The 13,640-nt window shown below is 39.7% G+C and overlaps 1 protein-coding gene across 6 annotated transcripts in view; it reads left to right on the forward strand.

The window, feature by feature from the left end:
- The window catches only part of CEP112 (centrosomal protein 112), a 217,310-nt gene that overhangs the window by 39,459 nt on the left and 164,211 nt on the right, over positions 1 to 13,640 (forward strand). For all 6 annotated transcript variants that reach the window (XM_053375363.1, XM_053375358.1, XM_053375361.1 and 3 more), the window contains 4 exons: positions 3,241 to 3,327; positions 7,360 to 7,459; positions 8,503 to 8,621; positions 8,790 to 8,933. In XM_053375363.1, coding sequence (XP_053231338.1) covers positions 3,241 to 3,327; positions 7,360 to 7,459; positions 8,503 to 8,621; positions 8,790 to 8,933 — 450 coding nt within the window. The remainder of the gene's footprint in view (positions 1 to 3,240; positions 3,328 to 7,359; positions 7,460 to 8,502; positions 8,622 to 8,789; positions 8,934 to 13,640) is intronic.

Below are 13,640 nucleotides of genomic sequence, written 5' to 3' on the forward strand. Positions count from 1 at the left end.
TTGCAAACATTTCAGTATGGGAAGAAGACACATAATAATCTAAAACATTATTACTGTTTTCTATTTTTATCAACAGTTTTGCCAGTAACAGTTGCTGCTTTTATTATGATTAATCTGCTTCATTGTTTTTCATTCTGAAAAAAGACATAGGAATATCATAAGATTCTTTTGAACCTATTTTGGAGATGTGTTTGCCTGTGTTTGGCACTAGGCCATTAAGCAAGAGGAGCTGACAAAACTTACTATGTGTCAGCTGTATACTGTAGTAAGAAACAAAAATGAGTGGTTGATCATAAACTGGATTTATTTGTTAGACAAATAATCAGAATATAGTTAACCAGCCTAACTTCATTGCATTCTTAAATTCAAAGGGAGTCTCACTTTTAGGGACATATTCCTTAAATTGGATTATCGATCACTTGCACCTGCAAATGCAACCACCTTACGTTTTGTGATATCAGTTCTACATTCTTCTGTGTTTCTACAAGTGATTTATGGTGGAAAAGTTAAGACCAGTCTGTACTGAATTTTGAACCTGAAATCAAGACTTCGCTTTATTTGGAGAAAGCTTAAATGAGCTGCAGGCTTTTTTGGTTTTTTTGGTTTTGGTCTGTGCTTTTAATCCCCCCCCCCCGATCAATAGTAGTTAGTTAATTTCTTTCTCCTGTACCTTCACACAGGGTACATGAAATGTTTGAGACCTTTCTTATGGTTACTTTCCTTGAGCCAAAGCGTTATTCTGAGTCATGCTGCCTTATAATATATGGAGAAGGTGACCATTGTCATCTCAGAAAATATAAACTGAAGTTGTTAGGTGCTGCATATTCCCTTCTTGTTTGACATACAGTGAGGGGGGAAAGTATTTCCTGTTGTTATTCTGTCTCTCACAGCTACAATAAACCTACCATTAAAATTATGGGCTGGTCATTTCTTCATCAGAGGGCAGACGGGCAAATTTAGCAGGGGATCGGATACTTTTCCCCCTCACTGTATATGCCGCTTGTAGCTCAAGGGACATTTATGGACGTTGGCTTAATTCCATGAGGACTTCAGCCTAATTTCATGTGAGTGGCAAAGAGGAGAAAAAACAAGGAGGAGGGACAGAGAAAGGGAGGAGGATAGAGAGAGAGAGAAAAAGAAAGAAGCTGACCTATTCACTATTTGTTCTGGCTCTGCCCACTGCTGGCATGTGGCCTGCAACAGGGAATGCAGTCATTGATTAAGAAATGTTTCCCATCCCTGGGCTAAAGCAATTGTTACAAACCTACATTAAAAATTGCTGTGCAAAAATTCACTTCAGGAGCAGCTTTAAAGATGTATAGGTTCTTGATAGACGAAGCTGTTTGTTGGGAAGACCTGGGGTTAAAATTGGGAGAGTCTCTTGAAACCACACAGTATGTCCCTGGAATTTCACAACATCATTCAGAGTAGGTTTTTTGGGGAGGGGCAATGGAGTGACAGCTGCCAGTGGGGTCTCTATTCCCTGAATGCTAGTAGAATGCCACTACATCAGGAGATGATGATGATGATATATAAATTATTATTTATACCCCACCCATCTGGCTGAGTTTCCCAACCCACTCTTGGCGGCTGCCAACAGAATATTAAAAACACAATAAAACATCGACCTTTCAGGGCTTCTGTACCTGCCCCCACAAACAGAGAGCACCAGCTCATTAAAGGCAAGCAGATCTGCACTGGCAGCCCCATTGTGCTCCCAGTACTCACAAACTGGGTGGAAGATTGATTTCTTGAATTTCTACTGGCAGTGGAGCTGGGTTGAGTATAGCTTCTTTGGAGCCTCAGAACTTGGGGCCATGGAGATCCCAAACAGTGGTGGTAGATGCAAGCTGTGACGCTCCACCCAGATGTGGGTTCCTACAGCCTCTGGGACCTCAGCAGGTAACGGTTTCCCCTTCCTTGCATTGACAGGCATTGTATGGGGTTATCTGGAGTGTAGCACCTGAGATGGTGCACTGGGTCATGCATCATCAGATCACACTGCTGGCATATGGTGGCTGTCTCCATTTGGGGACATCTCCCTGGGTATTGCTGAGCAGCAGCTGTCTATGGAATGCCATTTTTGCTACACCCAGACCTACCATGATGAAAACACCTTGTGACATAATGGGCCTGTCTCCAGGATGCCTCGCCTTTCTAGCAGCCCTGGCCGGACCACCTCCCATTGCTGCCCATACCTGTAGGCACTTATGCCTTATTAGCATGCTGCAAGCTCCCCAGGCTGCTTGTTCACCTTGGTCCAGCAACCTGATGTCTAAGATTATTCCTTCGGCCTTCTGGGTGTTTCATGGTATCCATCTGTTTCCCTGCTGAATTTCAAAACACACTTCAAGAAGATATGTGGCATTTCTCACTTATGACTGTGGTAAACTGATTGCAACTGAGAAAATGTAGAAGACCGGTTTGAGAATCCCTTTAATATAAACTATTAAATTCTTGGGCAATATAAATAAAAGAGATCCAATCTTGCCAAAGCACATGCATTATTGTTGGCTTACACTGGCTGAACACCCCCCCTTTTAAGGAGTTCTCTGTGTATTATAGTACTCTTTTTGCCTTCATTTGATTGCTTGGTGCATTTTGTTTTCAGCAATTATTTTTCAGTGTTAACTTCGGTGCCCAACATACTTTTATAATTATATACTGGTATTTGCATTTACAAGCATCTTGCATTTATTTAGATTATGTTTGTTGACAATATGGACAGAATTAGTGAAAGACAAGGCAGGATTATTTGAAGGCGCTGGATATTTTTCATATCCAGAATCTTTTTACTAAGTATTCAAACAGAATATATTTGTCTTTGCGGGTTTCAGTTTAAATTATCCATTGATCCGTTTTCCTATCATTGTTTTGCGCCTTTTTTGTTTGTTTGCATTATATTTTCATTTTGCAAGAACTGTAGGAAGGCAGGGAACAGTTGGGATGCTATTGCAAGTGCAATAAGAGAAAATGGGAATTGACCTCTTATGCAAATTTAGACCAATATATGGTTACTTGCAAGTAGAAAACAGTTTGTTGTTGAAAAAGGCTTTTTCTACTTGTCTAACTTCAGCTGAAACCATTTTCAGCAGATTGATATTTATATATATATAAATAAATAAAATGAGTGACTTTAACTTTTAAAATACTGAGCTTATTTTGGAGGTTGGTAAAAAATAATAATAATATTTTGTTTCTCTTGAAACCGATCAATATATTTAAATTTCCCATTTGCAGCTGGAGATGAAATCCAAACTAATGGAAGCTAGAATTCAAGAAGAAAAGCTTAAATTACAGCAGAAGCACGATGGAGATGTTCAGAAGGTATAGTATATTGTGAAAAAGGTTTGAATGATGATTGTATATGACATTGTAGTGTGCAAGGAAATAATAAAAGTAAAGCTTTTCCTTAGGCAGTTTATCCAGTATTTGGCTTTAAAATAGGATTCCATTGGCTATGTGAAACGCTCGAAAACTGATATGAATGGGATTTTGTATATTGGAATAATCAGAATTTTTGGATGCAGCATTGTGCTGTCTTTTGTAGCTTGCACTGATCATGTTAGTAGGATTACAAACTACTTGGCCTTGGTAGGTAGTTCCACTTATATGGAAAAATGCACATATGTGCTCGCTTGCGCACAAGCACGAAAATTTGAACACTCCTAAAACCCTGTATTTTGCTGCTGTAACCTTGTGGTGGTGCATGTGAGAGAGATTCTGCAAATGGCTTGAAGCCTGCTCTCTAAAGAGCTGTGGTAAAAGCTTTGGCAACCACTGAGGTGGATTTCAGTAGATAGGGCTTGTGGCTATTTCTTTGTATTTGCCAGAACAGAAGTTGGTCCCAGTGGTGGTACAAGAGAGCATGTTATCTCCCAACTAGTTAATCCCATGCTACATTGGTAATAGCATTTGTAGATCCTACATTGATAATAGCATTTGATTGTTGGAAACATTTCTCATTTTGTTAATAGGCATTCCATTGGCTCTGTAAAACCATCCAATTACCAAGAAGTCTTGTGTTTACTACTAGATTTACATCAGAAGGTCTGAGGGAGTTAATTTTTTTATTTATTTAGAAGAGTTTGCAAAGAGCACATAATGCCAAACACAGTTTAGTTTAATGTGGCTTAACATCCAATTAACTTCTGACTAGTATAAGCTACAATTCAGAGTATTTCCACTCTGAATGCATTTGATCTTACAACGCTCCATGAGCAGAAGGCCGCTGCCACATAAAGAAGGGTTTTCAGCGAACTGAAATCCAGAAGTGTACTTCCGTTTGTGCAAGGCATTGCACAGTCCCTTGCGCGAGGTTTTGCTCAGCATCTCAAGATGCATGCTGGCACAAGGGCTTGCATGGTGCTGCAGGCTGTCTTCCACTAGTCCTTGCGTAACAGTTAATGGGGCAGTACCACTGCCAGAATTACTAATGCCCATGTACCTCTGGGTCTAACCTCATGTTTTCTGTGGGTTATGGAGTGATTCTCTTATGGGACCCTCTGAAGCAGAAGGGACATACTTTGGGGTACCATATTTGTTGCCTGAGGTATAGGAGTCCTTGGTGGTTAGCAGTGTCTTGTATCAGCTTTTGCTGGTATGCCTGCTGCAGCAGCTCCTGGATAGGAACAGCTTGGCCACTGTAGTCCATGCACTGGTAGTCTCAAGACTGGATTATGTGCTTTATCTGCAACTGCCCTTGGGCAGTCCGAAGCTTGAGCTAGTGTGGAATACTGCACCTAGACTGGTGGTGGGAACAGACAACCACCAGCTCATTCCACAAGTGTTAAAAGATCTGTACTGACTTCCCATCTGCTAGCAGATCAGGTCAAGGTTCTCATACTGGTAGTGAACAAAGCTCTGAACAATTTAGACCCAGGACACCTTAAGAATTGTCTTACGCTGTATGTCCCAGATTGATCGCTGAGATCACGTAGGGCAGTACTGTTATTGGGCCAGAAGCATGACTCATGTCAACGAGGAGTTATTCCTTCCTTCAGTGTAGTGCACCCAACTCTGTGGAGCTTCATCCCATTGGAAATTAGGCAGGTGCTGTCTCTTACTCACTTTCACATGCAAGATAAAAGTGGTTTTATTTCAGGAGGCCTTTGCGGTGTGAATGCTGTTTTGATGTTTTCTTCTCCAGTGTTTTAATTTATCTTTACATTTTGTGCATTGTATATTTTAATTTTGTAAGCTGTTTTGAGACCCAGATGTGGTGAAAAGGGGGGGTATAAACTTTCTGAATAAATGAAATACATAAAATGCATGTTGTAGCACTGAGTATCTTGCAGGGTACTAGCAGGGTAATAATCGAAGTTAATTTGTTGTAATGACGCAGAGGGGATAGCAGTACTGAAAATCTGTCAGAAGACTTGGTGAATGTTGGTTTTTCATGCTTGTTTGCTTTGTTTTAAGGCTATGCTGTTTGGAGATTTTTCTTATACTGTGTTGATTTTGTGTAAACTGTGTTGTGAACCTTTGTAGAAAGGCAGGGTATAAATTCATACGTAATAATGATAACATTGTTTGACCCCAAGTATAAAACATCGAAGATTCTTCAAAAGGATTGTAATATTTGGCAATGTGCATATTTTGTTAATTGGCTCTTGCCACTGTGTCTAGGTGCTGAATATGAGAGGATGTAAGAGTTTTGAAAGAATAACATGGAATGGGAGGTTGGTCAACCCAAGGCACCAACAGCTCCCAAAGGTGTCCAGTGTGAAACCACATCCTCTTAAACAGTAATGTTAGGATTGGTGTCAGAGGCAATATGATTTCTCAGTTAAAGTTCACTTGTACCAGAACTCTGATCTGAGCCTGGGGTGAGTAAATGTCCTGGGTGGTTGAAGATGAAGTGAATCTGCTGATGGAGACCTTAACAAGGAGTACAGTCATGAATCCTGGCCAGGTCTCTCGTATGTCAGCCAAACTGAGAAAGAATATAACAGCATAAGAAAACTGAAAGATATGTTGGCAAGATCAGTGGCAAAAGGTGATGGGATATGGAGATGGTTGGGAAGCAGTTTCCCCTCAGCTCCCCTCAAAAAAGTGGTCCTAATTGCTTTGAGCATAGTAAGAGATTAAAAGAAGAGCCAGTGGACATTTTGCCTCCAGTCTGTAACATTAATATATATTTGTATTCCAGATTCACAGTGTGGGTGAAAGTAATGCCTTGCTTCCTTTAAGTTTATGCATTGCTGAGAGTGAATAGGAAATGTCCGTGTGTCATGAACTGAAAGACAGTGAGGCAGAACATTATTTTATAAATTTGTGGGATATCCTGTGGTATTTCATGACCACATGTGGTACAGTGGAGAGCTGGCAGTTTTGCAAATAACCAAGTTTTATTGTTACAATCAATGGAAGTAGACCATTGTCTAGGCCTGTAGGAGCCATAGTAGTTTGGGTTTGTATATTCAGCCCAGTACGAAAGGCATAGGGCTAGAAAACTTACATTTCTATACTATTCAGAATTGCGAGTACCACTAAATATTGGGTGAGTGTAAAGGGAATAGAATATATTTTTCACAAAGGTGAGATTGTGGCCAGAGAATATGGCGGTGGGAATTATCCCAGGATTTGGGGAATCCACTGAAAAGTTTAAGCTGGTTAATAATCATAAATATGTACAGCCCTGTATTCTGGGGAGGTTTAGAACAAAAATATTGCCCTTGCTTTTCCTTTGAAACTAGTAGTTTTGTTTTGACTGACACAGCAGGGTCTCCAGATGAGATGTCCTATGGTATTCTAAAGTAAAGAATAATCCTTTTATTATTATTTTTTGTTTGCAGACTGAATACCGAGTTCTTTTGTAAAGAAAACATTTCATCTTGAATGTTTTCTTCACTGTGTTCATGAACATTCTTTTCTTTTCTTGCTGGGATCCCAAAGGATTAAACAGAGCATTTAGCAATAATACTTACACTTGCATTTTAGAGTTCTCTTTCAGAACTTGTTAGACTTCAAAATTCTTTATATGATTGCAAAGGGATGTTGATGCCTTGGGGAAAATAAATCTTCTCAAAATCAGTCTTTTGTGTAACGTTTCCCCCTCTTTTCAGTTCCTTTCACAAAGGACATTTACACTAAAACTGTACGAGTCTTTTAAAAAGTTTTGTGCTGTTTTGACCAGCTGAATTCATCCTTTGTTTATGTTACATTTAGTTGCTCTAAATACTTTCTAAATTCACAAATCCTTATTAAGAGTGTGAGAAATACACACTTCATGGAGTTTCTTTTAATATACCAAATTTATCTTGGTTCCTGCTGATACTATACTGTATTCTGATTGTAGTCTTTCCTGTATATACTTAGCCTCATAGATTTACTAAGCACTGGTGATTTTTCCTATAGATTTTGGACAGAAAGAATAATGAAACTGAGGTACTGAAGACCTTGTACAAAACTAAGCAGAGTGAAGCTGAAGAGACCATTCGAAAGCTTGAAAAAAAAGGTGATGAAGCATAAACAAAGTACTCTGGACTCAAAAGTATTAATTTTCACCTTATCTAATTAGAGGCAAATATTTAGGACTTTGTCAGAAATTGCTCCTCAAACTGGCATTGCTATGGATTGGTACAGAACAAAAAAGAGCATCCCTGTTCTCTTTGGTTAGATCTTCTCAGCAGCCTTTGTAAAAGGAAGCAGGATGAGTCTGCTGGCAGGCTAGTCAACAGCTACTGTTGGGAGTTATTGTCTCATTTGGAGGGTATACCTTTGAACCTGCATAGAATTAATCTGAATACATTTGAAGAGTCTTAATTGTTTTGCTGTTAGAAGCATTTGAGCACCATGAGCTTTGCTTGGTTTTCTAAAGTGAAATTATTTGGCCCAGGACTGTTCTGCCAAACCAATGGGCACCCCCTCTCCACCACCCCAATACCAGCCCCCGTGTCCTATGACAAACTACTTTTGCAACTTGGGATTAAAAAAACAACAATATGGCAGCGTAGTCCATTAATCAGATGAGAAACAAACAAAATCTTGGTAGACCTATCTACTGAATTCTGTACAGTTAGAGTACAGAACGTGACCATTTTGTGTGGGGGTTTTGTTCCGCAGAGCATGCATAAATGCCCCCACCCCATTATGCCTTGCCCCCATTAAGCCCTGTCCTTATCCGGTCCCCATTCTGCCCTCTTCTGGGTCCTAAAGAATCCACATGTCGGCAATCACGCATCAATTGGACGTGTCTAAAATGGTCACCACCTGTAGTTCTTTGGAACCTGACCACACTTTGTATTCAAAACATTGATACGTTTTATGATCACACTTATCCAGAAATAAATTGGAAGCAAACTAATTTTGTCGTTCAAGGTTTTTTTTAGAAATGTAATCAAAGGCAGGTTTCACACATTAAAATGAAATGTCGCTTTTAAACAAAGTGAGGTCAGCTGGAACACTCATCTGATTATATCCGTTGCCAGATGTAATATCAGAAAGGCCCATTTTCTCATGTATTGCATTTTCTTCTTTTATATTTCTCTTTTCTGACAGTTCAGACGCTTGTCCGTGAGTCACAAGTTGTTAGAGAAGCAAAGGAAAAGCAAATTGCAGAACTAAAGAAGTTGTGTGAGCAAAGTACAGATTCCTTGAACAATGAATGGGAGAAAAGGGTAATCTGTATTTTTTTTCTGGATTCACTATAAATGTAGGAAGATAATGATATGGAAATAATATTTCTATTTTTAAAAAATAATACCTTGCCTTTTTATAATACCACAGCCATTTTAGGATAGGGACTGCTGAATGCTATCCTAATTTTTGTGTGTGTTTGCGTATAGCTCCATAATGCCATGGCTGAAATGGAAAAGGAGAAGTTTGACCTTCAGAAAAAACACACGGAAAACATCCAGGAACTGCTGGAGGATACAAACGCACGACTAAGTAAAATGGAAGCAGAATACTTGGCACAAAACAAATCAACTGTAAGTATTCCAGAGTGTGGAAATTTGTATAGTTCAAGTGACATAAACGAGTGTATTGCAGTGCTGATATAAAAATTTAGGTAAAAAAATTCTTTGTGTCACAGAAATATGCGTAAATATTGTCAGGCTGAGAATTATTGTAACTCTTGTGCAGTACAAGACTGTAAACAGTGACATTGCTTTACTAAATGGATAGTTGAAGTGGGAACACTGTGTCTCTTCTTCTCCCCCATCCTGCTTCACACAAGGTTTCACTTCACCTCTATGTTTGTTCTGAATATAATACCTGATACATTTTACAGTTTATTGTAAGATTTTCATTATGAAATGGCAGTAATGATTCAGAGCTCCAGCTAAAGCTTTTCTCCTACTTTTTAGTTCTATAGAGAATCAAACCTGTAGAGGTGCAAAAACTGCATAGGAATGTGGGCCTTGCCTTTTATGGTATTATGGCTAATCAGCAATGGTCACATTTTTTTCTGTATCATTGAAACAGTGGGTTTCCTTGATCTAAAGTGTGGATTACTTTCCTGCAATGAAGAGTTGTTGTTGTTGTTGCTGCTGCTGCTATTCTTCTTCTTCTTCTTCTTCTTCTTCTTCTTCTTCTTCTTCTTCTTCCTCCTCCTCCTCCTCCTCCTCCTCCTCCTCCTCCTCCACGCTATACATGCAGGTCTCAGAGTGGTTCACAGAATAAAATCAGAATTTGAAACCACAAAGTACATAATAAAATAAAAACAACAACAGTAACCCAATAACCCCTCACCCAACACATTTTCAAAGGGCATGGGATGTCAATCAAATCCTGATTAAAAGGGAACGTTTTTGCCTGGCGCGTAACGGTGTATAATGAAGGCGCCAAGTGAACCTCCCTGAGGACAGTATTCGACAGACTGGGAGCCACTGCAGAGAAGGCCCATTCTCGTGTTGCCACGTTCCGAATGTCTCAGAGGGCCTCAGAAGGTGATATCAGGGTCTTGATAGGTTCATAGGGAAAGTGGTGGTCCTTGAGGTATTGCGGTCCTGACGCGTTTAAGGCTCTATAGTTCAAAATCAGCACTTTGAATTGGACCCAGGAACTGGTAGCCAGTGCAGTCAGACCAGGATTGGTGTAATATGCTCAAAGCATCTTGCTCTGGTGAGCAACCTGGCCACTGAATTCTGCACTACCTGAAGTTTCCGAACTGTCTTCAGAGGCAGCCCTACATATAATGTAGGTCCATGCCTTTTCCTTATGTTTGCACTTTATTTTCCAGTTTTAATGTTCTTAGCATGGGATATTTAAACCTATAAGTTTTATGCTATGATAAATCTGCTCTGCTGGTGTCTCCTGATTGTTCCATTGCTCCATCTTAATGTTTCTTCGTGGATATTTGCCACATAGGGTGCCAAGAGACCTTATCAAAAGAATTGCTGTCAGTTAGAAAATCTCCACTTTTTTATCTCCTTCCCCCTGAAGTGACCTACTTTCAGATCTGCAAGTTCAATCAGTTTAGTGTAGAGTGTGAAGAACACAGAGAATTGGAAGGTAGGATTGGCCAGATCACTCTGTCTCTGGTTTGTATCTATGTCAAGTGTGTTTATTCAGAAGTCTGTTCCATCCCATTTCTGCAGTTAACTTGCAGATTTTTTTTAAAAGCTAAATCTCTATGAAAATTCATAGATGCTTAAATATGTGGTTAATCATGGAATACATCTTCAAATACCTATTTTATCTCAATGCACACATTTCTAAATGTGTTTTTTCATAAAATAAGTACTTCAGAATGCATTTTGGTTCTTTTTTAAAAAGCTAAGAACTGTATCACAAAATTCCGAGTGCCAAAATTCCGAGTGCAGGATATTTATGTTCTGGCCCTTATGGTAATCCAGGAGGTTCAAATGAGGTCATTTTGCTTAAAAAATTCCTCCCCATCTCTGGTCTGGAAGGCAGAGATGTTGCAGGAAAACTGACACCTTTCTTGGGTACTGGCAAGTCTGGCAAGTACAGTCATACCTCGGGTTGAAGTAGCTTCGGGTTAAGCATTTTCGGGTTGCACTCTGCAGCGACCTGGAAGTAATGGAGCACGTTACTTCCGGGTACCGGTGCTCGCGCATGCGCACTCAAAATGATGTCACGCGCATGCGCGGAAATGGCAAATCGCGACCCACGGATGCAGGTTGCGTTCGCTTTAGGATGTGAATGGGGCTCTGGAACGGATCCCATTTGCATCCAGAGGTACCACTATAGTCAGTCTTTGATTCCTCTTCCGTGTTCTGAAAGGCTGAGCCAAACTAAGTACACAGCCAAGGAGGATGACTCTCAGATTGGTTGTGATAATCAGAGTGGTCAGTAAGACTTCACAGGGCACCAGATTCTGTTTTAAAACGGTTTTCTTTTTTCTTCTTTCTCTTCCTTCATTATGATTGGACACATTAATCTTTCTCTTACCTCTTTTTGCTCTTTTCCAGTCTTAAGTAGCGGAAGGGCAGAGGGGAGCTGAAGTATGGCAAGAAGAAAGAAGTTGCTAGTGTTGTTTCTTCCCATCTCTCCCTGGTCATTAACTCATTCGGTGGCCTTAGACGAACCATTATCTCTCGGTGATAATTTTGGCCCTTTCTTCCAGGGCAGTTATATCAATGTGTATGCAGCACTTGGAAGATTTGAGATGCTCTCTCTGACCATGTTTGCATATTACAGCAAGCCATGAGCTGTTGCTCAGTGTGAATGAGCAGTGTTCTATTGCAGACTGTCAAATTCCTCCCATTTCACTCTGTCCTTAAGCAAGGGGAAGCAAACCACAAGCTGTGATGTGCAAAGCAGCACTCGTGTTTCCTTTTCCCCTGCCCAAGGAAAGGTGAAATGAAACAGGAACAAGTCAGAAGTTCATGCTAAGTCATGGATTGTGGCTTTCCATGACATGTGAACAGGACCTATAAATGCAAAGTATTTTGATTTATGGAAAGGGAGAACGTTCATCATCTTAAATAAATTCTTTTCAAGTTATTGTTAGTGCTGGTAGTAGCTTGCATGTGTTACGATTGAACTCTTTGCACTCTTCATGATATGGCATGGTTGTCTGTCCCTGCTCCCAGCATTGACAAGGCCTGTTGAAAGACAACAAAGACCATGAATGCTTTCTTTGAGTTGTCATAGCATCAGCATAGTTATGGTATCAGAGGTTGTATTGCAACAGTGGACACAAGTAATGACTTATAGATTTGCAGGATGGAATGGTGTCACACTTGAGCAACGTTAAAAGATTTGAAAGTACTTGTTAGCAGATAGGGAAATGGACACATATTGGGAGCTGTAACCCCTAGGGGGGAATCTCATTAAAAGGGGTCATCCATCATCCCAGATTGGTTCCTCATGTAGATGGGAAGCCACTTTTCATCTTGCAATTCCCGCATGGTCCTTCATCATTTCGTTATTCTAGTTTGACAGTAGAGACAGAATACAAACTCATTGCAAAAGTGTCTCTCTGTTCTATGCTCGGGTGTTGATGTTTCACAAGGTTTTGTGTCTTGGTGTCCTTCCCTTCTGAGTCGCTTGTGAGATGAATTTTGTACTTGGAGTTTGCAAGGCAGGTATTTGTGCCTTAAAACTCAACAAGTCCCTTTTGACATTTTTCATCAGTGTGGCACATTTAAAGTAGTGATCATTTGTTTGATGTTGCCTTTAAAGCTCACTCAAATTTTAGATTCTGTTGTTAATGAAAGTTGAATTGAAAAAAATTAGCATTCAAACCTTGGCATAGGTAATGATAAATATGGCAAGAAATGGACACAGTCTGTCAGCAGGATTGAATTTTAGAACCATCAAAAGCAGACAGATCTTGCACAGCAGCTCCTGATTTAATAATTAAACATAGTAGGGTTCAAGGTATGGCTTAAGATGAAAGACTAGACTGTCACTGAAAATTAGTTTCTCTTTTCTTATTATTTCAGACTCCCCCACCCCCCTTTTCATAGAGTTTTCTACTGTCAAGAGTGCCATTTGTTGTGCACAAGTGAATTTTGCTGAGTGATGAGACTTGCAAATTATATTCTTGACACATGCATTATTCTATTATACATAGTTCTATTTCTGAGGAGAAATATTGCTATCTTAAACATACAGGAATAGTTATTGCTAGATTTTGGACCAGAAAAATTATTAGAATTTGACAAGTAAGTTGGAACAATGGTTTCACCCAAAAGTCAACATTAGATTTGGCATTTGACTCCTAATCCTTTTTAAGCTTATAATAAACATATAAATGGAATTTTAAAAAATATATTGGAACGAATTGGGGGGGGGGGGGGAGACACACATGGTGGTGAATGATTCATTTTGGAATATTTGAAAATTGGCAGCCTTTTAAAACAGAAATGGGATTTAGAGACGGATGGATTTCTGGTCATGTTAGATATTACTCTCTGAACATAGCATGCATTGGAGTGACTCTCTGACTCGCATGATTCCTGTGTTTTGCTTGGCTGCTGTCCCTGAGCTGTAGGTGTAGCATCTTACCTAACAAATCATCATATTCTCCTGTGAAAGACATCAAATTCAGGAATATCCCAGTAAGTAAGAATGAATGAAGTATTTGGCCAGGTTGGATATTGCTTTCTACTGGGCGAGAGTGTGGGCTTTTTATAACTGTAAGTGGGCAAATAAATATATATCTGGAGGTCTTTAAAAGCCTTCAAACAAGTAGCTTATTAGCATTCTCAAATGGCACGCAA

The sequence above is a fragment of the Podarcis raffonei genome, chromosome 2 (assembly GCF_027172205.1).
Source record: "Podarcis raffonei isolate rPodRaf1 chromosome 2, rPodRaf1.pri, whole genome shotgun sequence".
NCBI classification, from domain to species: domain Eukaryota; kingdom Metazoa; phylum Chordata; class Lepidosauria; order Squamata; family Lacertidae; genus Podarcis; species Podarcis raffonei.